The sequence below is a fragment of the Cyprinodon variegatus genome, unplaced genomic scaffold (genome assembly GCF_000732505.1).
Source record: "Cyprinodon variegatus isolate N-32 unplaced genomic scaffold, C_variegatus-1.0 Scaffold5, whole genome shotgun sequence".
Classification (NCBI taxonomy): domain Eukaryota; kingdom Metazoa; phylum Chordata; class Actinopteri; order Cyprinodontiformes; family Cyprinodontidae; genus Cyprinodon; species Cyprinodon variegatus.
The window spans coordinates 2,357,576-2,382,474 of NW_015150458.1; the positions used below are offsets into that span (position 1 = coordinate 2,357,576).

General features: G+C 35.6%; 1 protein-coding gene across 1 annotated transcript in view; it reads right to left on the bottom strand.

Annotated features, from left to right (window-relative positions):
- csmd1 (CUB and Sushi multiple domains 1) overlaps window positions 1-24,899 on the bottom strand; it is a 576,851-nt gene that overhangs the window by 42,777 nt on the left and 509,175 nt on the right. Inside the window, exons 46-58 of the mRNA XM_015374130.1 lie at window positions 21,103-21,248; window positions 20,483-20,563; window positions 18,228-18,341; window positions 16,880-16,996; window positions 15,457-15,528; window positions 13,716-13,862; window positions 11,717-11,905; window positions 11,422-11,607; window positions 11,129-11,326; window positions 8,650-8,823; window positions 5,674-5,847; window positions 3,702-3,875; window positions 90-278 (exon numbers count right to left, since the gene is read on the bottom strand). Coding sequence (XP_015229616.1) covers window positions 90-278; window positions 3,702-3,875; window positions 5,674-5,847; window positions 8,650-8,823; window positions 11,129-11,326; window positions 11,422-11,607; window positions 11,717-11,905; window positions 13,716-13,862; window positions 15,457-15,528; window positions 16,880-16,996; window positions 18,228-18,341; window positions 20,483-20,563; window positions 21,103-21,248 — 1,961 coding nt within the window. The remainder of the gene's footprint in view (window positions 1-89; window positions 279-3,701; window positions 3,876-5,673; window positions 5,848-8,649; window positions 8,824-11,128; window positions 11,327-11,421; window positions 11,608-11,716; window positions 11,906-13,715; window positions 13,863-15,456; window positions 15,529-16,879; window positions 16,997-18,227; window positions 18,342-20,482; window positions 20,564-21,102; window positions 21,249-24,899) is intronic.

Here is a 24,899-nt window from a genome sequence, read left to right on the forward strand (position 1 = left end):
TTTACACATCTGATACTTAGTATATTTATATATTTTTCTTTATTATGACTATAATGTAAATCAAAGTATACCACATCGGCCATACCTACCTAAGCAGCGAGGTGTTGGGCGGTCCCACAGCCCATTGTGCTGACATGTGAGGACAGCAGAGCCAAGTAGGTAAAAGCCTCTCTTGCAGTGAATGACCACAGTTACACCATAGCTGAAGATTTCTGGGTAACGCAGACCGGATTGGTGAACACCATTCTCCACATGTCCAGGGTCCGAACAGTTCACCACTGTACAAGATACAAAAGCATTCTGGTAGACTGTGTTTTTATTGTGCACCGCAATTACTTAACAAACACATGAATAACATACAGGACAGAAAGTCTTAGGAGATTTCCAAAGCATACATCCTGTACTTACATTTCCTTTTCTGATATTACAAATGGGATAAAAGGGAAAATATTGAATTCAATGTAAGCTACAGTAAATAAACTACATGTAATAATTGTAACTTTCAGAGGATACTATCATGAAGTAGACAATTACATACGTTTTGGATGCATATTATTAGTATAATTATGGTAAAAAGTTTGGAAAAATCCAACTTTTTAAATGTAGGTAAGATTGGTAGAAATGACAGAAAACAGAATGGGAACTCAACATGGAACAGAAGAGGAAAAGAGCAACTAACAGATAATATGACAGCATGAGACATCAAACCAGGAATCTTATGGTCTGGTATTTCACCTCTAACCCTTTTATTACCACCTCTCTTCTTTTGATTTTAGCAAGCTTTTCTGCCCTACATGCCTGATCCTGATGCCAATTTACTTCCAAACACCTGTGGCTCAAAATTGATCGCACTCCCAGCTGTACCTCATGTGGAAACCTTTCCTCGATGGCGTTCATATAATTTAAGCCCTAGAAATATCAACACCTTATAGCAATATAGTAATTCAATCTCCATAGGATTTCACACAAAGATAAGAAAACCACTACTTTGAATTATTGCCTTTTGTGATCATTATCAATTAGAAATGAATCAATAAACTGTACGCAAAATAATCTTGGCAATTGTTTTAAAACCTTTTTTTTTTATAAATAATTTTTGTAAAGAAATACGTTACATAAGATTGATATTTTACCTACATTTCCAAAGTCCTGAATTAGGCTGCAGCCCCACTACTTTTATTTTGAAATGGTACAATGACTCTTACCTTTGCTTTATTTGAATTATTAATATTTCCAAAGTTCATATTTTTACTTCATGTCCATCAAGAAGGTATGGTCTTTTGCTTATTTCTTACACTTTATAAATCAAGCTCAGTCTTTGTGAGGCTATCTGCAACTGCCTTCTATATGCTTTAATAGAGGAGTCCAAAATATTTAAAAATGCGTGTTTCACCGGCAAGACATCTTAAGCCAGTGTTGTAATTTGGTGTGGGAGTGGCGGCCTAATGGTTACGGCATAGAGCTTGGAATCCTGAGGTTTTGAGTTTCGAGCAACACTCCCACAGACTGTGACTCTGGGTCTCTGAGCAAAGACCCTTAACCCCACACTGTTCCCTGGGCGCTGCATGATGGCAGCCTACTGCTCCCCAAGGGGATGGGTTAAATGCAAGGGGAAAGTCCAGTTATATTATATTATCATTTATTTTACAGTCAGTTGGAGGAACAAGCAGCTGGGGCCTTAAAGCTTTGTTATCATTTAGAAGTGATTATACATATATATAAAATAAGTTAGTTCTTTATAAAAGTCATATTTTTTTCTTCGTTTAATCTTTTTTAGGCTTCCAAAGTTAACCATTTAATATATTCCTAAAATGTAATGAACTGAAATCCAGCTGATGGGATTTACCTATATGCAAAGTAACAAACAGTTAAAAAAAAAAGTTTTTTTTTTTATAGACTTCCAAAATATATATCTATCATTTTAATATTGGAATTAAATTTAAGCATTTAATACTTATCACTTCACATGCATATGCAATGAACTCAGTAAAATATGCACACAATATTATAACTTTTTATACTCAGTTCCCAACTGAAATGTCCAGGATTAAGGTAGTCTTCTTATGCGACTAACACCAAAAGAGGCTCTCTTTTGGGGATTTATGTGCTTTATTGCTTTACCATCAAACCTCTATGTCACAAAGAGAGTGAAATGATAAAGCATCACACAGAAAACAAACCTGTAGTGTTAAAAGAAAAGTCTGTTTGTGAAATTTAAAGGCAAAACTCTTTTTATTCCAGTCAAACGGTACCTCCCCAATTCACTTGAAGGATTTACTGCCTGCTGTTTCCCCTCCCAAAACTGCAGACACTTTGACGCATCGCTGCAACTATTTGAGATAGTCGATGCACTCTTTGTTATGTCTGTTTTCAACTGTGGTCTGTTCTCTGTGTGAACTGATTATGTGGTATTCATCTTTTTTTTTTGCTGAATTATAAAATCGACAGACTAAAAAAATCTAATTGCAACAAATTCTGATTGTCCTTACTACTCTTGTAAACCTTCTCTCTCATCATGCCTTACTCAGTTTTTTTGAGCTCTTTGTTCTAAACTTTTGCTCTTCTCTGGGTATATGCCAGTCCAATAGTAGAGTAGAGTGTGATTTTCCACATGTCACAGGGGAGGACTGACATTCACTGAAATCCAAGCCCATGGGTGAGATGGCTGAGTGTGAGTAATTGTGTGTATGTGTGTTTGGAGCCCTATGGGAAGCAAGAAAGTTTCGGGCATATAATTGACAGCTGCTGCTGTGAGAAAAGGGAAGGGGGAAGGAGGCAGATAGGGAATAAGAGCGAAAAAAATCAGGGAGGATGAAAACATGGAAAGCCAGAAAAAAATCCTTTAGATAGGAAGTCCGTGTATATAAGAGACTTTGTGTTGTCAAGTGTTTTAAAGGCTTGAGTTTACTTTTTTGTACTATTACTTTTATGTGATAGTACAAGACATACTATTACATAAGCAATTAAATGAATCTAAATTTGAAGTTGTTTATTTTTTGCTAAAAGTTGATGATTATTCACAAAATCCAATAAAAAAATACAAATATTTTAAATATTAATACATATATTATATAGCAACAATTGGATTCTTTATTTATTTATTTTTTTGTCAGCAAACTAAAACCAATATCCATGTATCGCACAGTATTTGCCCTAAATATCTGGTCTGGGTTCCCCTTTGAATGTTAACTACATCATTGCTTTGTGTCAGCAGTGAAGCCCAGCCTGCTAAAAGGTATTGCTACATTTGAAAGTGTAGGTCAGGTACCAAGCCCTGCTGGTAAATGATATCAGCATCTCAAAAAAGACACAAAAAACACTAAACACTAAACACTTGTGTTCTTTTCAGAATCAAGCCCTTTATCTTATTGTAAAGAGAGTAAAGAAGTGTAAAATTTAAGCTTCTCTTCAAATTTGTTGAATTATAATTTCTAGAAAATATTACTGAATGCTAAAGTAGATACATTTTATTTATATAGAAAAGTGTTTTAAAAAAGTGGATTTCCAAATGCTACAACCAAACACAAAAAAGGAAAACAAACCAAAAAGGCCGGCCTTAATTTTTTAAGTAAAGATAAAAAAAATAAGACAAATAAACCATCGTATGATTCTCTCTTCTTAATTTGTGAAGCTTTTCAAAGGAAATAATATTTTGGGATGGAAACAATTTAGTAATGTTGTTTGAAGGATGAGAAAGTGACCTTTGCAGGCAGGTAAGGGGTTGCTCCACTGTCCGTTGATTCGGCACTGAGCGCGAGCATTCCCACTGAGGATGTAACCTTTATTGCAGGTGAAGTTGACGACGTCATTGAGGTTGAACTCGCTGCCATTGGTTTGTCCATTGGTAGGGTTTCCTGGATGTCCACAAGTGATAGCTGAACAATTGGACATATAAGAGAAAAAAAAAACATATTTAGGTTGAGCCCTTTTATATCCAGCTTCACGTTTTGCATTTTATTTAATTTGTTTAATAAAATAAATAATTTAAGTAATTATCTTTTTTAGCTCTTTCTGTTCCTTAGTTAAGTTCCATTGAGGTTAACTTGAATGAGATTAAATTGTGTATTATAACTGTAACGTTGAAGCCGCATAGAGATGGATTATAGTAGTTTCTAACAGTAGATTATATTTTTCATCGTTCTCAATTACGGAAGAAGGTAAACTTCTTCAGATTTCAAAGCCAGAAATACATTGTGTTCTATGAGTCACAAATAAAAAACATCTTACATTCTTGGTTTTGCTTCGATCGATCCAAACCTATTGTTGCAAAACTATTTAAGCAATTTAGCTTTTTTGTTATGATATTGTAGATTTTTTTCAATTAAAAATACAGCTTTTAGAACTAATGAGTAAAACAACAAATAGTCCATTTGAGCCAATTAGAAGATGATACACTTTCAGCTTCGCTCTATTTGATCTAAAACAAATTTTGCAAATCAAATTCAAACGCCTGCGTTAAAATCTTTTCTTATATTTGAATAATTTTTTTCCTTAAAAAAAATGCAAATTAGTGAAAACAACTAGACAAATCCGCTGCTGCCTGTGAGTAAAAAATTCAGCTTTGCAAGTCACACCTTTACTTACATTTGCTACAAATTTCACAATAGTAGTGGAGCGAATATGATCTATGACCTATAGGTAGTTCGCATGGGTAAACAAGAGAGGGCACTGTCTGCTTTGTCAGTTTACGCCAACCCAAAGTACATAGGCCATGCTGCCCTCTAAGATTGCCCTTTAACTAGCCCTGAAGCTGAAATTTCAAAACATAGTCTCAACAACAGCGTTTCAGGGGCATACTGGCCATAGAGATATTTCCCATTGTGCTGGGTGCTCCTGAAGACCTGTTCGGGGCCATCACTCAGGGGTGAAACCAAAGGCTCGGTGTGGGGTCTCTCTTAATTTTTTTTTCTTTTATTCATTTCAAACAACTGCATTATTGAAACTCCTAGACCAGGACAGACACTTCCTCGCCCCCTGGCAGTCAGAGCACCGCAGAGACACACAGAGATAGATAGCCAAAGGGGGGAGAGGAAGAGGGTGAATAATAAAAAAAACCTTTGGTCAGCTGAAAATGTATAGCTGTCTGTAATGGTAAGAAAAATACTAGCGTTGATAAGTCGAAAAACTAGCATAGACTGTCCAACACAACTAACTAAAAAAAATGCAAAATAAAATATATAAAATATATCCATGGCTGCATCCTTCAAAGGTCTACACAGCATGCATCCTTCGATGACAACATGGCAGTAGGTCTGTAATTTCCGGGTGTTGCAGACTGACTAACCAGGCAGCACCCTTTGCCCTGTAAATTACCAACAAGTCACAATTATTGTTGTTCCATTACCAGTGCTGTTTTTGGCTAAGGGAAAACAAAGGTGTCACTTGTAAATCTTAATTTGTGACTTACAGCAGCAGAATTGTGTACGGTAACTGTATTTACTGTTTTCCAGTTCTTTTAATGAAAAGGATATTGGAAAAAAAAATGTGGCCAAATTTAAATACAAGTGCTTGAGCTTTTTTGGATCATTAATTTAGTTTAATTGGAGAAACCCTCAGAATGCAAGAGGTATTTGGTGTGTGACTCAGAGAACAAAATTACTCCAGAACTTTTTTGTAATTGTAAAACAAAGTAGAACATTTCAGAGAAGCTAAGGAAATGCTGTGTTTACTTACCGACACAGACAGGTGTTGTTCCGGACCACCGATGGTCTTGCTGGCAGATTCTGACAGATGTGCCGATTAGTCTATATCCTAACATGCACTGGTACACAACAGTGTCACGGTAACTTGATCCATCTCCGCTAATGTGACCATTGACTATAGGATCTGGAGAGTCACAGTGACCAGCTGCAAAAAGACATATATTTGTAAATTAAAAGTTAAAAGTGAACTTTCTCTGTTTTGGTAAGATAAGTTGAACTATGATGTTTTTAAAGATGACAAGTTTTGGATTTTCTTTGTATAGGTTACCTTAAAAAACAACCATCCTTTTAAATTATGTTTAAAATATTAGTTAGTTAAATGGAGCCATCTGTGACATCATAAAAGATCATTATGAACACACCCTCTACACACATACACACACATATGACAAACAAATAAAAAAAACATGCAAACTACAAATTCCAGATTATAAAATTCACAATTGGGGGAAGAGATCTGATGCGTTGCTTGTCCAGTTGGTAGTTATTGACTTTAATAAAAAAAGAGCCACAAAAGGTCAGTGCTAAAGGAGCTGGCTATTCCTAGTGTGCTGTATCCAAGCATGATGATTTAAAGTTGAGTGGAACCTGTATCACCCTGTGAGACAGCATCAAGTTAAGAATCTTTCTACAGTAATTAAGTGTTGAGAGTAACTTGCCTGGGTTCAATTCAATTCAATTCAGTTTATTTATATAGCACCAAATTCACAACACATGTCATCTCAAGGCACTTTACAGTTCAACCAGATAATACAGTCAAATTGATTCAAAGTTTTCTAACCAGTTGATTGCATTGACTCATTGACTCAAATACAATCCCTCACACTAAGCATGCTTGTAGCGACAGTGGAGAGGAAAAACTCCCTTTTAACAGGAAGAAACCTCCAGCAGAACCAGGCTCAGTGTGAGCGGCCATCTGCCGAGGCCGACTGGGGTTCAAGGAGACAGAGGCAGAGTCTGGGTGAGGGTGAGGAGAATTACCAGTCGGAAGCTGATTTTTTTTAATAAAATGAGAAATCTTCAGCTAAGCTTTATGACAACCATTCAAATTGGGTGTTTTTAATGTTGCAGTCGCCATTTTCTTCATTAAGCCGTGTCTTGTGTGTTTTTCTCCGATTTCATCTCCATATCTACCTTTGTGCATCCTGTGGGTTCTTCCAGCCTGACTACACCAAGTTATACACATTGCCACTCATTCTTGTCTGTTTTTCAGCCATCTTGTGAAGGGCAGCTTAGCTTATGACCTGAAGGATTTTTTTTTTATGGCCAAAGTTTTTGCACGGTCCGACTTTTTATGTCCTGTGGTAACCATCCTAACTGCTAACGTAAAATAATTAGCCTGACTTACAGTAGAGTGTTTGGGGCTTGCCGAATTAACCATTGTTTGCTGTGGATTAGCTGTGTTAGCCTCTAGCTATTGGTTGCCTTGACAACAGAAGCCTTTCATCCATACATCACCACTTATTCCATAGGCTACACATTTCAATGCTGTCACATATGCATTGCTCAATATTGAAGCAAATCAAATTTGAATGGCTTGAATGTTACCAGAGCCTTCTGTTACACACCTGTCTGCTGTGTATAATCTATACTGCTAATCTGAGGGACATTCCCTGAGTGCATCACAACAGCTGAGCTTATTAACTGGATATTATCAAAGACTCTACTTCAAGGTCTCATGTAAACCCCTTTTATGTCACTGATTCTTTCATGTATACTGTGTCTATTCCAGTAGTCTACAGTGTTTGCATAGTCTATTAAACATAATAATGAGACAGGGATTATTAGGTTTGATAAAAGTACTCATTATTTCGATTGTGGTAGTCTCTTGTTTTATGACAGTGACTGATTGTCTCTAAGAGCTGAATCAATTTCCTTTGAGTTGACAACATGAATAGACAGATATAAATATTTTACTTGTGGTTAATTATTAATACTACTTGAAGCACAAGACCAAGTTATTGACATTTACTGGTGGGGAAGACAACTTAGATTGCAACAACCAGTCCAAAAGTCCAGCTAATATAGGTAAGTAATAACACCTGGTAATTGAGCAAATTGTCAGTTAATCATTTGACCAGCAATGACGTGATAGTTCACTCTTCAATTAATTCGTTATAACCTCTGGTTATGGTGATTAATAAATTCATAATCAAACCAGTAAAATTGCTCATCAGGACCCACGACACACCTTGAAAAAAACATTGACTTAGGATTTACTTGTTCCTTTGATGTGTGTTTCCAAATAAATTAAATTGAGGGTTAATAAAGCCACAAATTTTAAGTTTTGATAAATACATTTTAAAAAGTATATTTCTGTATGCAACTAATGTATATACTGGTTTTACTTTTTGAATTGTATCAATGAAATAAAGTAAAAATGTGCTTGCTTATATTTACCTGTATTTTTCTAGTTCTTTCTTCAAACTAAGAAAATTAGCTAGGCTTAAAAGATCCTTCTAGGAAAAAAAGAACTTTATAGTAAATAGCATGACTAAATACATAATTAAATACGCTGTACATAGGGCTTGCATTTAGCTCTGGAGCATATAATTGGCTATAGTAAGAGTAAAATTTTTACGGTTTTACAGAAGAACTAAAAAAAAAAAAGATTAAAGCAGATGCAATTTAAATTAGAATAAAAAAAAAAAAAAAAAGGAAGTAAAAGCCTGTACAAAAAACAACCTATAAAAACACTGTCTTCTTATCATGTGTACTGATCAATTGAAAAATAAGCTCTCACAAAAAAGGCCCAGGGCAACATTTGATGATGGATTATACTTCTGACATTTTTCTGACGGCTCACTGCATTTTAATCCCAATGCATGAGCATTCCCTTTTCTTTTTAATCATTCACACCTCACACTATATAATATGTCTATTGTTCACAAGACTGGAACCTAGGCAACAGTATGCTATACAGTTGAGTTTACTCAATGGATCTTACCTAAACATCTTGTTTCTGCACCGCTCCATAGCCCATCGGCACCACATTCCCTCACATGTGATCCCACCAGCGTGTATCCATGGTTGCACATAAAGATGGCAGTTGCTCCAAATGTAGTCAGCGTCCCCAATTTGGTACCAAAGGGTGGTGTAGGAAGTTCTCCACAAGAGATGACTAAAACAATAACAGACATGTGTTATAAACAGAAACCATAAACTGAAATGGTATATATACAATTGCAAGGCCCAAAACTAATTAATAATGTGGTTTCATATTGACCTATGTTCTCATTTGACTTTTTCTATTCCCCAAATTCTGCAGCCAGAATTCACTCTTGATAGTAGCATATCTGAATTATATTTATAACAAGGATGAAGGCTGGAAATGGTACTCAAATCTATGGCCAATTTTAAAGAATCCTACTAAATCTGACCGAACTGCTTTGACATTAGGTAAGCCAGCTTATACAAAGAAATGGCTTAAAAGCTACCTAAATAAATTACTGTTGTAATCTTAACAAATGTAATCCTCTTACTATTCTTCTTCAGAGTTAACATATCTCACTTTATCAGTGGCAGTTCCTGTATTATGCAACACTGAGAAATTCTGCATTGGTTAGTTTTCACAGTCACAATGTCACTAAGCTCTACTTAATGAACCAAGTAGCAAAGGCACATTGCAGAAAAACACCTCTATTTTAAAAAATGATGATCGCCAACATGTAATCCAAGTTTAAGAATCATGCTCTATATTTTGCAATGAAAACCTTATCTTTGTCCCAGGCTAAATAGTTAATATCATTCAGCATTTGGAAATTCATATTCAGCTGGTATCTCAAAAGGAAAAGGTAGAGAAGAAAATAGACAAACACATGTCCATGTTTATCACGCTGATACAGAATGCATTTACCTTATGGGATAACCCTTTATTATCAAAAATACAATTTCTGCATCATTGCTCCAATGGATTAAAAAAAAAGAAAGCACACATTCAAACAAAATAACAGAAGGTACCCTTATAAGATCAATACCTTTCTCTTTTTTTTCTCTGCTTGTTTCTGGGTGGATCTGTTATTTTGATAACTAATTCATGACAGGTGGTGGAAGTAACTGCAATATAGTTTTATGCATGTGTTATTCTGTTTGTGTGCAGCATACTGCCTGCTCATGTTGTTGCATCATTGTTTGAGTGTCGGAATGTATAAGTCCTCTTTTTCATCTTTTCTCTCATAAAGCTTCTCTTCTTATCCAAAAAAGTAGTTAACCAATGTCCCACAGACATCCTTTTATGTGAGCAGTACAGAGTAGGAAAGAACTGATGTAAAACAATTTCTTAGAGCCAGATAACCAAATAATGTTACGTAAGACATCTTGCATAAACACATCAAAGTTGCGCCCTTCCACTGTTTTTCAAAACAGACTAGACATTTTTAAATACAATTTTCAGACTTACTAGTAGTCTCCTGAAGCTAAATGGCTGATTTAAAAAAAAAACTGTAAAGCTGTTTGTATGACTGGCAACCAAGAGACATCAGGAAACAAAGAAACTTAAATATCCTCTGGGCGTGATCTTCTGAAGGTTAGATAGTCTTAAAACAGGTGCATACATTTTTGCACGTCCAGAGCAGATCTTCAAAGAAGATGCAAAGTGAATTGTGTTTGTCATTCAGCAAACAGCCTGTTTTTTTGTAATGACTGAACTGTGCAAATGAATGGGTGGAGGATATACAAATGTAAACATTTATCATGAGCAAATTGTCACATCTGAAACTCAACTGCGGCTGTAGTTTTATAATCTTTTTAGTACTTCTGAAAGTTGAGTCCAAACTGACAAGCAAAAATATCTGCAGTCATTTGTACCACAAAAAACACATAGTAACAATGCCACAGGTCGGAGAGAAATTCTGAGACACATGTAAATATTTTAGAGTTGACTGTCACTGTTATTGTAAAATATTTTTTAAAAAGAGCCTGCAAAGAAATGAGAATACGGGGAGCGCATCTCCTCACAACATGGAACAATTTCTCCCTCGAATTAGAACTGTGCATAAAGCAGTAATGTTTTATTTTTACTTTTGTCCAAAGCGCTTTAAGAATAGAACTATAAATATTATTTTATATTATATCATTGTTATTTTTTTAAAAATTATTATTACCTCCAATAACATGGACCTCATCTTTTTTATTGGTGATCGCGAGTAGAACACGCAATCTCCTCATTTTAATAGGCCGAACTAAATTTCAAGATTTGCACATGTTTAACATTTGAGCAGCCTTCATTGTAGATCACCTGCCAGACGTTCACTTATTACAAGGACCAACAAAATATTGCACATGCATTTCAGCTCCCATTAATTGGAATCTATAAAGATCAGGCCCATAGTTTTTATGCAAAATCTTGCAAATTCAAGTATCCGGGTGTGTTTTGCTCTTCCTAAAAAGTTTGTCATATAGTTTTTAATGCAAAAACTGAAACTTACTCTTGCAAGTAGCTGGGTCATCTGATCCCTCCCAGGTTCCGTTGGCGAGACAGCGCAGAGTTCGATGACCGACACCCAAATAAAACCCTGCTGAGCACTCCAGCATCACAGAGGAGCCAAACTCTCCCAGCCTCCCAGTGAGGGGGCGATATGTCATGTGATCTGACAGGACATCTTCAATGTTGGGACAGTGCACAGCTGTAGTAAAAAAAAAAAAAAAGTGTCTTATGGGGAAAAAAAGATTAAAATCATGCATTTTTATACACAGGTGAATACTGGTGAGCATCACTTACGCAAGCACCAAGGAATTGAGCCTGTGTTACTCCAGGTGCCATCTTCCAAACACACAGCTGTCATTGGAACACCAGGGTCAAGATGGTAGCCATAATTACAATGATAGGTAACTTGGCTACCAACATTATAATGGTATGCGTGGAAAGTGCCGTTGCCAGGAGTCGGAGGAATTCCACATGAGATTGCTGCAAAAATAAAAATGAAACCACTGCTGAAAAAAACTCTAAAAGAATTACCTAGGCTGCATTGAGAAAAAAAACAAAAACAATCAAAACAGTTATTTTGATTTCCTACCTTGACAGACAGGTGTAGTGGTGTCCCACTGGTAAAGTCCGCTGGAATCGAGCCTGCAGGTAGTGTTGCTTAAACCTACCAGGCGGTAACCGCGATTACAAAAGAACTGAAGTCTGCTACCTGGATGGAGCCGGGATCGGTTGACCACACCACCGTTTATAGGAAGGTCATCAATGCTGCAATAGGTTGCTATAAACAGCGAACAAGATAAATGGGGATGGGGGAAAAAAATCCAAATAAATTTACCAGGAACCTGACTGATTACCTGCCTAATGCTGAACATAATTATCAAAAGAAGCTGCTAATGTTAAGAGGCATTATGAGGAAAGGCTATAATAAATTATCTGTGCCCAGGCAAGCATTACAATGTCAGTGAAATGAGTCAACTTAAAAGGACTCAAAACCTCTGACAGTCAGCATAATAGAGCAATTATGTTTGAAACTTTTCTGAGTAATAATAGGTTTGTTCTCTCAGAATGCAGTAAATGCAAAGTTGCTTGAGCACAGAACAATCAAATGCATTTCAATAGCCCACTTTAGTCTTCTTTGTACTTACTGGGATAATTTTCTGTCTCTTCTAAATGGTTTGAATGAGTTGCCCAGTCTTGTGAGTAAACACCTGATTTCTACATACTTGGACTTCCAACTTGATCTGTAACCTTCTTTACTTGCTTTGTAGCTTAATCTTTGTAGCTTAATCTGTCATTATATACAATATTGACCAATATTGACTACATTGCATACTATGCAATGATTGGTTCCTGAATAATCAGCCATTTTAATATTAAAACATAAAACATAAACAACACTATAAGACCACAGATCTTTCAAAGACAAAAAGAACAGGGGAACGTTGGGGCATTGTTTTTTTTTTTTTCTGATGGAAATGTTTTTGTTTTTTTTTTTTTTTTTATATATATTATTCAACACCAAGGTAAAACCCAACTAACCCCCTAAACCTATACATGTACAGGAATCCAACAGAATGATGACACCACTGCTCTTTTCAAGGGAGATTTGCTATTAAAGAAGTATTAAAGATTTTAAAGCATTGTGGGCACCATAATTTAAACACTGCAGCAACACCACAGGGAAAGTGAGGGGTTTTTAATTAAAAAAATGCTAAGAGAGAAAATGAAGTATTAAATATTACATTTGAATCAGATCAGCCCAACCTTTAAGACGATTAGCATGCATTTACATGATATACATGTATCTCAGCACACCAGGACATTAATTTTGCATACGAAGTGGAAGGTCTTAATCGTTAATCTCTGAGGTCCCTATAGCTGTTATCTGGCTATTGCAGTATTATTGAGAGAAAGATACTATATATATATATATATATATATATAATGTATAAACTTTGTTTCCTCATTTTTCAAAGTTAATTTTAACTGTAGATTTTATTGTATAATTGAGAGTATCAGCAACCTTTAAAAAAGTATGGACAAATTTAAAATGTCACTCAGAGAACCTGGCGCACATTAATAGATTGCAGCTATTAATTCTGTTTCGCATGTAAGGAAAGTAATGCATTCAAAAGAATGCTTACTAAATGATCATTGCTCACTCTACCATTAGCACATTATTTTCATGAGAGGAAAGGCATTAAGGTATCATTATTCATGCTAGTCTGAGAAATTAGCAGTCTTTTGAACTATGTGAAGTGCATACATTTGACCGGATTCTGAGAGAGCTGAGGCAGGGCAGACTAGGGAGTTGTCAATCATCCTGAAAGGATATCAAGGTTCACCTTTGATACTTACATTAAATATCCCTATTATGAAAGAGAAGTAATACTCCATCTTAATCAAGTTATTAAATCAGTCATCTAAAACTCTGAATGAATAAAATGAAAAGGGAACAACTGTTTGTGCCAAAAGCTGAACGAAAGCTTCAAGATGCAGCATTGAACAAAGCAGAACAAAAAAATGTAAAATCATTAATTCAATTATCTGTTGATATCAGAAATGTTTAAGAAAGATGCCGGCGGTACCTGAGTATCGTATCTTGAACCCCTTCTTGTTGGTGGCATGGTCAGTAGACCATCGTAGATAGAGCTGGTTTGTTTTAGATGTGAAGTTCAGTTGAGAGGAGTGGTTACCACTCAGTGCAACAAGCAAAGGACTTTGTCCTGAGGATCCTAAAAAAAATACAAGAGCATTTAAAATAAAATTATTTCTTATTTGCATGTATTTCTAATAATGTATGGACGTTCTTTTAGAATAGTTTTGTGTTGTTTCTCCTGGTGAGAAACAGCCGTTGAGAGATAACGTTTAGATGTTTTCTTTAAAATTCATTTGCATTATCTAGAGACAGAAAACCTGATTCAGCAGTCATAACAAGTTTGTTTGTGTTTAATGATGCAAACATATAATTGAAACCAGATAATTTACATACTCAATAAAACAGACACAAAACCACCTTTCTTCCCTCACTATATGAAAGAGAGCGCTAAACAATTGTTTGAAGAAATGCCAATATTATCAATTGGTCTAGTTTTTGTTTTCTGTTTTGCACAACTTTCTAGAAAGTCAGTAGTTTACATAAGATCTATCTGGCATTTCTAAGCAAGTCTGGGCCATCGTTTGTCAAAATTATCTATTGCCTGAAAGGTCTGTTGAAGCTTTGTTAAAATATTTACATTAAATATAACCACCAAGGGTGCAACCATCATATCAGACAAGAAGAAGCACTGGGTCTGAAAGATTAATGGAGTTTGCAAATAAACTCCAGAAAAGAAAAGACCCCGTTAAGAAGTTGGTAAAAGCTGATATACGACAGTTGTTATCCAATGTGAAACAGGCAATGTGGAGGGGAAGAAGCTTCAAAATAGGAACTAGATTGTATTTTGTGAAGAGGTGATACAATACCCTGATCTCTGTCCAGCTTTTGTAACTGCAAAAGGCATCAAATATTCCTTCCCTTATAGCCGACATTACTTTGTGTACTTAATTATATTTCCCCTTTCTGTGGAAGGTGTGGGTTTTAACATTGATTTGAAATAACTTTACAGTGTTGATGTAGAAAAAAATGCCTGTCAACTATGCCTAAAGCTTTGCTGATCAGGCAAAATGCCTTATTAAATGCCTCAGGTAACATTGTCCGTCAATATGTCACCAGTAAAACTATCTGATATATGTCAAGCTTTGGTTTACATTGGCTTACATTTCTGCTTGGGTAAAGCAATAATACCGTTAACATCATATCAATAGTAAATTTGTTGGCAGCACTGAAAACCTGCCTGTGAGCAAAGTGGCCTGAAAACCTGCGTGAGTTCTGTGGGCCAAAACTTGTGCATAGTATTTTGAGAAACTGGTGGGAGCAAAGCCAAAACATTTGATCCAAGTCAAACAGTTAAATATGATGTTATCAATTCACAATGAATATTTATCTGAAACGTCTTCACATGAAAAAAGAAAAAAAAAAAAATGTTTTTTAAAAACTGGAGTTCAGGCAGCGTCAGAGCTTAGCTCCCTAACAGAGCAGAGACATGGATTCCTCTTAGGGTTCATAAACAAATAAGGCTGACCATCTGTCAAGCTTTAAAGCCTTTTCTTTTCTTTTGAACAGGCAAGTTAAATCATTGCTAATGCTGACATTTGGTTAGTTAAAATTTTAGCTATCACCTTCACCTGTGACTTAATGTTCGACAACAATGAAAAGAGCTTTATGTTAGTGTATGGGATATGATTTTACCTGTATGGTATACATTTGCTTACAAGACATTTGCTTACCATCAAAAATTTCCAGTTCATCAAATTGCTTCTCACTGTGGAACATCTCTACATAGATGTTTATGGTGTAACCTAGGGAACAAGACAGAAGTATAAGGCTGCATGAATAAAATAGCTAATTACACATTAAAACTGTTATACACCTAAACACAGCATCAAAAACATAAATTTGGCACATTTTGAATTCATGCCTTTGCAAAAAGATTTCAAACTCGGGGTGGTGATGTCATGCTGGTGTCATTCAGCCACCACTATACCACTTATTGTGCCTAGATGACCTGGCAGCTTGGCAGTGATAGAATGGGCAAGAACATAAACATTGATCACACTGACAACAACTACCGTAATGTTTAAATACAAATTGTAGCGAAGTCAAATTGTAATTGAAGTTTTAAAAGCAGCACGTTAAAATTCCTTCGAGTCACTCCTGTTTGGGGGCTGGGTCCTCCTGTCAACTTAGTCCCCATTTCTTTCAGCAATACATATTCTATATTACACAATAACAGTGACTTGTGAATGTGTGTGTGACAGTTGGGCCCTGCCTGCAACCCAGGGTGACTGGTTTGCAGGTTAAACTTGACACAGGACATGACAGCAGTGCTGGGTAGGGGGTTTGGTTTTTTTGCAACTTTCCCTAAGCCTTTCTGACCTGGGGTCTAAAACCTTTTCTCTGCAATTTGCCTGTGTCTTTGGTTTATGGCTACTCCTTTTCACTACCTGGGGCTGCTGTAGCTTCTGGGATCTGAGGCTACTTGCTACATGCTGCTTTTAGGGAGCAGAGTATTGCTAAATTTTTTCCTTTCTCACCACCATCATATTCTCACTATTCAACCCACCTACAACACACACAGATGTGTGTTCACACTCACAAACTCATTCAAATTAACCAAAGGCTTTAAAGTCATACAAACACAGCTTCATATTTTATTAATAAAACCTATTTATTGTAATGCCAGATGTAACCCTGATTTAGTCAAGTCAATCTGGGAGTCAGAGTTTCATCACCAGATATCCTTTCTTTGGGGTACAGCTGCCTTGACACATGTAGGAAAAAAGCTTCTCAATATGGTATTTTTTTTAAAGTCCATGACATAGCCAGCTCTGGCATTGTGGGCATGGCCTTTACTTAATCAGTCCTAATATCTTTGATATTTACAAGCAGAGAATGTAGAAACAAGTAAAAAAAAAAAAATAATAAATAGAAAACAATAAATAATAATAATAATAAAAAGCCTTATTCACTGACTATCCTAAAACCTGTTTAAAGTACAGCCGATAGCTTTTTTAGTACTTAATAATGCTTATTAAAAAACATGATGACCTTTAAATGTTTGTAAAAGAAGGGTTGCTACGGTAACACAATTCTAGATTACACTGATGACCCAATCCTCTGCAGAAAAGAGAATACCATCAAATGTGTTACCTGGAAGCATCCGAAGGAGCCAAGAGCAAGTCTGGCTGTTGGGATAGTTGCCAGGAAACCCAGGGCTCAATATGACTCCTGATGATGACAACCGCTCCTCATTTGCTGGGCACTGAGCTGAAGAGTTAAAAAAAACCAAAGCTAGTTAACAAATTGAAACAAAATGAGGTGGGATGGGGTTACAATTGTAATGAAATACCATAGGCTGGACAATGCAGGAAAGGGCTAAAGAATTAACAGTGGACAGAGCCACACACAAAGAAAAAGCATTTAACAGACATTTACAATTACTGTGAGATTCTTTCTCACATCAGGTTAGAAAATATCTTTTTTAACCTTTCACTGGTATGGTTTGTCATTAAAGGATACCTTGTTTGAATATGTTTTTGAACTCATCAAAAAATCTGATGGCTATGTTTCTTCAGTTAATATCCTCAGTTATTAGCTTTTAGCAACTGCAAAGGACTTACACACACACACACACACACAAACATTAGTTTAGGGGACAACTTATTTTCTTATTTGTTTGTTATTTTAATGTCTTTACATAAGATAATGTGCTTTGCCTCTGTTTTTATAGTAAAGAAAACAATACTCTATTAATTAAATGTGATCCAGATTGATCGCTTCAACACTCAGCTATGGAGGCGAAAACTGAATTATCCGAAAAACTCTAATAAAAATCGATGCAAATCTTTCATATAAAGATTGCAGAGATTTACCAAGTCACCACACTTTGTTTGTCAGACCTGATCATGTGATAATATTCTTTTTTATGCTTTTATATACTATAAAAGGTCTCACCCTTTTGCAAAATTAATCAAATCACTAGTGCATAATGTCCAGTGTCCATGAGATTAGAAAATAAATGTGTAAAACATGTTTTATTTGCTCTCTTTTCCTGTGCATTTTCCTGTCCCCATCTCTTTGTCTCCCCATAGTTATTATCCCCTCTTTCTTTCTCACCTCCCTTTTCCGTTTCCATTGTATACTATTTTACACACTGAAGAATTTTTATATGCAAGTACAATGGTCTGCTTGTGAAAGCAAATCTGTTGGGCTATCATCTACCTCTGGGACATACATTCCTAGAGCTATATTAGCAAAACAGGACATAAAAAAATATCTCAAATCTCATATCTTTTATCTCAAATGGATGGCTATTTTAGCTAATTATTTTTTTATAGGCACATGATTAAGAATTCAGAGAAATTTCTGACAGAGTTTTCACACAAAAATCTTAAAGAAATGAAACTTTTTGTTTTTTGTGATGATTAGGATAATATAAACATGCCAGTATGCTCCATGTTTGACATACTTATGCAGTTTTATTCATATGATATCTTACCTTGACATTTTGGGGGCGGGGCCTCAAAAAGCAAGTGAGAATTAAGTTTACACATTAGCTCTGCTTTTCCAACCAATGTGTATCCAGGTAAGCAGTGATACTTCACAATATCCCCTAAAAGAAGATTGTACAAAAGACTCCAAGTCAGAATAATACAGTACAAAATATCAAAATAGTAAAAGGCTAATAAAGCTTAAGGTAGTCTAGGTTTATCTTTCTGAACCATCCTACCCAGCTAAGCTCTTGCAGACAAAAGACAGCAACACAATCCAAAATATCAACAAAATCTGACTTTACTTTGCATGAAAACAAAATAATAATTAATAACAGGTTAATACTTTGTACACCATGTCTATATTTCCCCCCAAAGGACAGAGTTCCAATACAGTATTTATAAATGCTTTAAAAAATCTTTTGATTTTTGTTTGATTAATCAAAAACACCACTTGTCACATTTTCTTAAACTGAATAAATTATAGCCTCAAATGAAGGCTGTATATGTTAATTTTATGTGCTTATCTATTCCAAAGACTTTTAAAAAATTAAGTTGATCAATACCTACTTCTATTTTATCTCTAATTGATAATACTTCTCAACTTCAAGAATGCCATTTCATAGGCATACCATCGAACACCCTGTCAGTACATTTACTTTTGCACTAAGAATACTTTAGAATACAGGACAGAATGAGAAACAAGGCTCAAAACTTTGTTTGAACAAAACAAACAAAAAATCTTATTTTGGCCCTGAGCTGACTTAAAAATTTATAAGTGTATAAGATCAAAGCAAACCTAGTGCCCGCTCTTAGCGCTGTGTGATTTGCAGGCAACGGTATCTAACCTAAAGTTATGCACAATTTTGTTGAAACACGTTTATCCAGGTCCAGAAAAAGTCCTCGCCAAAGTAATTGCTGATGTAATGGTTTTCAGTACTGTTAGTGATACCCCAGGCTCTGTATGGGCTTACTCCCTTAGCATAAAGCTCTGGTTCTAAGCAAATCGCTGGTTTGACTGTTAGCCCCATGATAAACTGTTATCATGCGGTCATAAATTATTTCAGTATAAGTAGGACATAAGAGCAAACCTGCTTAGGGTGCCTCTAGAAAAAGTAAAAATTTGGCCTTTGGAATAAAAGATAACTTCATCAGCTTTATTTTTTATCAAATAATTAAAGTTGCTAATTTGTCATTCAGGACATACAGTAGCCACTCCAAAATTGGTTAAAAAAACCCAACTAGACATCAGTTTTTGTTGTTGAAAACAATCCATAAGTCATCTGAAGGGTTTATTCAATCAAAAGGTAGTGAAGGAGATGTTTCGAGCTTTAAAGCTGTTTGGAACATGATTTTTCTTTGATTTCATAATTTTGTTTGGTGGCTTAGCAACACTGTTTAGCCCAATTAACTTTTGTCATGGAGCTGATCAAAATTGACATCTGGTTTACACTGAATTATGTCATTAATTTAATGTTTATAACACCCATAAAAGTATTTCTTGCTGAATATCTATAAACAATTTGGTAAGAAAAATAGGAGGATGGTCTAGATCAGAGGCTTTCGACCATGGTGCTCAGGGTCCACTGTCCTGCATGTTTAAGCTGAGTATCTGCTTCAGTGCACCTGAATCAAATCATTGCATTTTCTCCTCAGCAGGCTCCAAGGGCTACAGCGGCCTGTTAATTACCAAGCTGTTTAAGTCGAGTGTGTAGAGATAGGGAAACAACTAAAAGTTGCAGGGCTCTTGGCTTTGAGGACAAGTGTTGAAGAAGTCTGGTTTAGATAATCAGATGCTGAAATTTACAATCATGTTTCCCTTTCAGCGGCCAACTGGATTTTGTCTTTCTGTTGTAGAATTGAAAAACAAAAATTGTATATTAAGGAGAGTTTTCCCTTTTGAATATCCAAATTTAAATGAGGAACATGCAATGATAACAATGTTATTGCCCTTGCATTTCCTTAAACGAGTCAAACACTTATTTTCTAGATTGTGCTCCCTGTTTATAAAGTACTATAGTAATCTTCAGAACTGCAATTCAAAAGCTTGATGTGTAAAATATTTGACTTGAATTATAATATATATATATATATATATATATATATTTTTTATAGTGTTTAATTTGAAAATTGTAAAGCACAATTTCATTAACAAAAATCTAAAGTATTTTTTTAATATATGTTTCACACGACATGGTTTTCTCAGAGAAATGTAAGTTAATCTAACATGATATTAAAAAGAAACATTATTCAGGACCACTACCTATGTGAAAGTCTTCATCCTCATAGATAATGTCTGCGTTCTCCACAATGGGAGGAGGTGGGCATTTCTTCAGTCGGTAGGCTGAAAATAGAAGGAGGGGAAAAAAGTAAATCAAGTATGACTGAATATAAAGTTATACAAAATAGCAGGGAAATGCACAACAGTCAGATAAGGGGTTTGGATTTACACAAGGACAATTTGCTCATTTAACTCATTGTACCCATATGTCAGTAACTATTGAAAGAAAAGTTCCTAATTTGAAATTTTCCCAACAAAAGAGAAACAACATATGTGTTTTTACCTGTACAAGCTGACATAGAAGCTGCAAAACATCATCTTAATTGAAGACAGGTGACGAGAGTTTGCAGTGTTTTCTTAAAACTTAAAGGCATTGTTTAATTAAAAGAGTGTCCACTATGTGCACAGAATCTACATGATTTTAAAACTGACTTTTAAACTGTAACAATAAATGTACTGCCAAGGGACTATCAAGCAAATCAATAAGCTTTATCTAGTTCAGCGCTTCTACAGATGGGTAGAGAGTTAGGCAGACAGGGAAATAATGTAGATCAAAACATAATATTAAAGCCTCATATTAACATTTTGAAGTATTGAGTTACCATGAAAGTTAAGGATGAAGAATCCTCCAGTGGAGAAATCAGAGTGAAAACGGATCAGGACCTTTGAGCTAGAACTATAGGCTGACTCAAGAGCTGTGTTGCCACTGAAGACTCCCAGCTGAGGGCTTGAAGTATCAGGGCCATCCCTTAAAAAATGAAAACACAGGAGGTAAGAAAACTGATTAAACTCAAATTGGAAGAAATGTGAAATATTCAAAGGCATATAAATTAGATTTAATGTAAAAGTCCTTAATGTGAATAATAATTAAATAAACTGTGTGATCCAACCATCATTGACTTAATATTCAGATTACTGTATGTACATTTTTATAGTAAACATTACTGTTACTGTAGCAAGACAAGAACTTGTTAGCTCAAATAGTCTAAGAGTCAAATAGTCAAATTGCAATACATATAGAGATTTTATTAAAATGCTAATAGCTCCTTTATATCAGGTAACCCTGTGAAGAACCAAATTCCAGAAAATCTGTACGAGTAGCAAGGATTCGCAAAGGACAGTATAATTCCAAACTAATTAAAGTGTTTGGAAATTTTTTGTACAGCTTCCATGATTTTTTACATTCAGAAAAATGTTTACAGTGCTAGGAAAACGCTACACAACTTTCACAGACTACGGGATCATACTCACCTGCTGACCTGGAGCTGAGATTTTTAAAATGACTAATAGACAGGACTTTACAATACAACAAAGCAGAATTCACAGAATTTGTCAGATCAACATAACAACAGGTGTTTGAGAAATGAGGACGTCAACTAAAGAGTAAGTACCTCTATGAAGGGCCCCCAGACTAAATTATACACTGAAAAGCTATCATAAAAGAGAATCTTCAAGTAAATTGTCACTGTAAAATGAAAACTGCAGGCTTCTTCTGCACTATGCAGAAATATTGTTTAGAAGGTTATTGAAAAAGTACTTGCTTCTTTAAAATTTTGCACTGACTTATTTTGACTAATTTCACAGAGAACAATGTTATGCATGAAACATCTGTGTTTCATCATGTTTTCTTTGGCCAATTTCTATTCCTAAAGTAAAACAACAAAGGTTAATTTTAATTGTTTGGAAGCCAGAAAAATATGAGCCATGGGAGTTTGAATTTAGAATTATATAAGAAAAAAATCAAAAGTAAAATCTGTAACTTTGGTTGTGTCCTTGGGTAATACAACTCCCCTGTTTTGCCTTCTGATGGTGGTCATCACCGGTGGTCCCACTTCAGTCCGTGGCTATCATTTTAGCTGATCAGCATCACTATGTTTGCATGAATATAATGGTGCATTCACACACATTTTGAGCATCAGGGACACTTGGTTTACATGCAAACTGTAGATTCATATCAAGGGTAGTGGAAATCTGAGCTTTTACAGCATGAGATCCAGTATCTGTCTAGGAGGAAAAAACTGCATCCAAGCCATGATTTTTCCTGCTGCAGAGCTGTCAGCATTAAACTATGAAAAACTAAAATATCTAACATTAAACTCCATTGAGATTTCATAAAAAGGCAGTATATTTATTTCTTATGTAAATCTGAGAGTGCTTTGATCATCAGTACTCGATTAAATCAGTCTATATTATTACTGAGCTGCGGCACAAGAGGATAATACCTAAATTAACTTAAAATGTCAAAACCTGCGGGCAAAGAAATAATCCAGTTTATATTCTGGTATCTACAGTTTTTAACAAAAAACTAAAGAACGCATTATATTCATTCTACCTCTGTCTACCACTCAGAATATTTAAAAGTAGGATTATTAGTCAGATGATCTGACAATATCACATTGTGAATTTCTAGCTTAAAACATGTTGAACTTCTTTTTTCCCCACTCATTAAAGCAGATAAAGCTGAGTCACTCTATGGATTGCATCTGCAATTTTACAGAACATCAGCATTGGAAAAACAAAAAAATAGCTCATTCACATATCAGAGGCATTTGTAAGCACTTTGATCTAAAGCAAAACACCTAAACTTGCAAAAGCGTCCAAGTTTAGGCAATGGACGTTCTTTTTTAAACCAAGACAAATTCATTGTAAATGCTCAATAAATTGCTTTAAAATTTACCAAGTACTAATTTTAAAAGCACCAGAACATTTGTAGTAACTGAATATCAACAAATATGAAATCAAATAATCGAGAACACACAAACTAGATAGCAAAAGTCATATAGAGCTATGGCAGCAAAAGTTTTTAAATCTATTTACATGATTTAAAATAAGGTTGATGAAAAATATTTACAGCATACAAACAATGCAGAGCACATCACATTCTCTGGCACAATTCCCACATATGGCTTCCTGCTGCAGATGTCAGAGGTTTAATTTTTAATTACACTTCTCCACACCTTTGCACTGCCTCCTTTTTAAGCCTGCTGTAATTGAGTTCTCTATTGTTCCACCTACCATAATGGCTATCTACCCTTCATTAATTTAGCTTGAAGCTCCTTGTCCTGATCTTTCTATAGTGGGTCATGATGTAAGTTGATATCAGGACAAGAGCTGAACTGAGTACGTCCTTAATATCTGATTTAGAATGTCCATATCGTAAATCATGTTGTAAGATTAAACAGCAGTGAGTTTTCTCTTCAGTCCATCAATGATGCCAGTACTAGTGTGCACAGTGTTAAGAATACATGAAATATTTTGAGGGGCTATCCTCCATACCTTGTTAGTGTTGTATATACATGTTTTAGCAGACATTGTAAAAACAGTTCCACTTGTAGTTTAACGGAGAGAGGTAGCTTGCACCTTTTCCCCAATAATTTCTGGGGACGTAGGCTCTGTCTGAACGCCCGCCCTAATCAATGTATAGGGCATTATGTATTTGTTGTTTGTTTTAGATGAGTGTCCGACCATCTGGTGGATGAAAAAGTAGTGGACTCGAAATGTCCCACAATGCACCTTGAAAAGTAGTGATCATCGATTGTCACTTGATGAACAGATATATCCCAGATTGCTTTGCAAGAGCTCTCCTCGCAAAGCATCAAGGGACTTGCTGTACCAGTGACTAATAACAAAGATGGCACAGGCACCGTGTGGGGAGGTGGAGTTACGTGACCAACGGAGATCGAAAAGTAGTGATCAACTGTCTGAACGGTCAGTTAACTGAGTTCACTACATCAGTGCTGGCTCGCTGGAATTTAGCAGCGGGTGTAAGGGCTAGCTATTGTTGGAAGATACACGTCCACTCAAATGTAAGTTCCGCTGGTTTACAGTATCTTCAACACAGTGACAGAAAATCACAAGGTAGGAAAAAGAAAAAAAGACTTCATTAATCCCTAAATGGAATGTCCTCTTTGAAATAGTTTTATTTGGCTGGACAGATTTATCTTTAAGAAAAAACAATGTTTGATGCTATGCTAACCTACAGTATGCCACAGAGCAACAGCCACACACATAGGGTGTCACTTTGTTGCCAAAGGAACGACTTTCTCTTTTCAGTTAAAAGGAAGAGGCCTTCCCATTGACTTTTATACCCCCACGTATAATCCAGGGGCCTTCCAAAGCTGTGAGTGACTTTATTGCGAGTGACACTTGATAGTTAAGGGTTAGTGGTTAGGGTACAGTTTAGGATTCAGACTAAGAAACCTGAGAAACCCTATAGCCATCCTGGAGTTTTTGACAAGTCTGGGTAATGAACTCACAATCTTTGCTTCCACCATTGGAGGCATGTCGAATGGGATTAGAAGATCCTCAAAGTTTTCTGTTATTATTATTATCTTTTTATTTAATATTGAGTTTTTTCTTTACATTTCTACTTTGGTAAATGTAGACAACAATTTCAGGC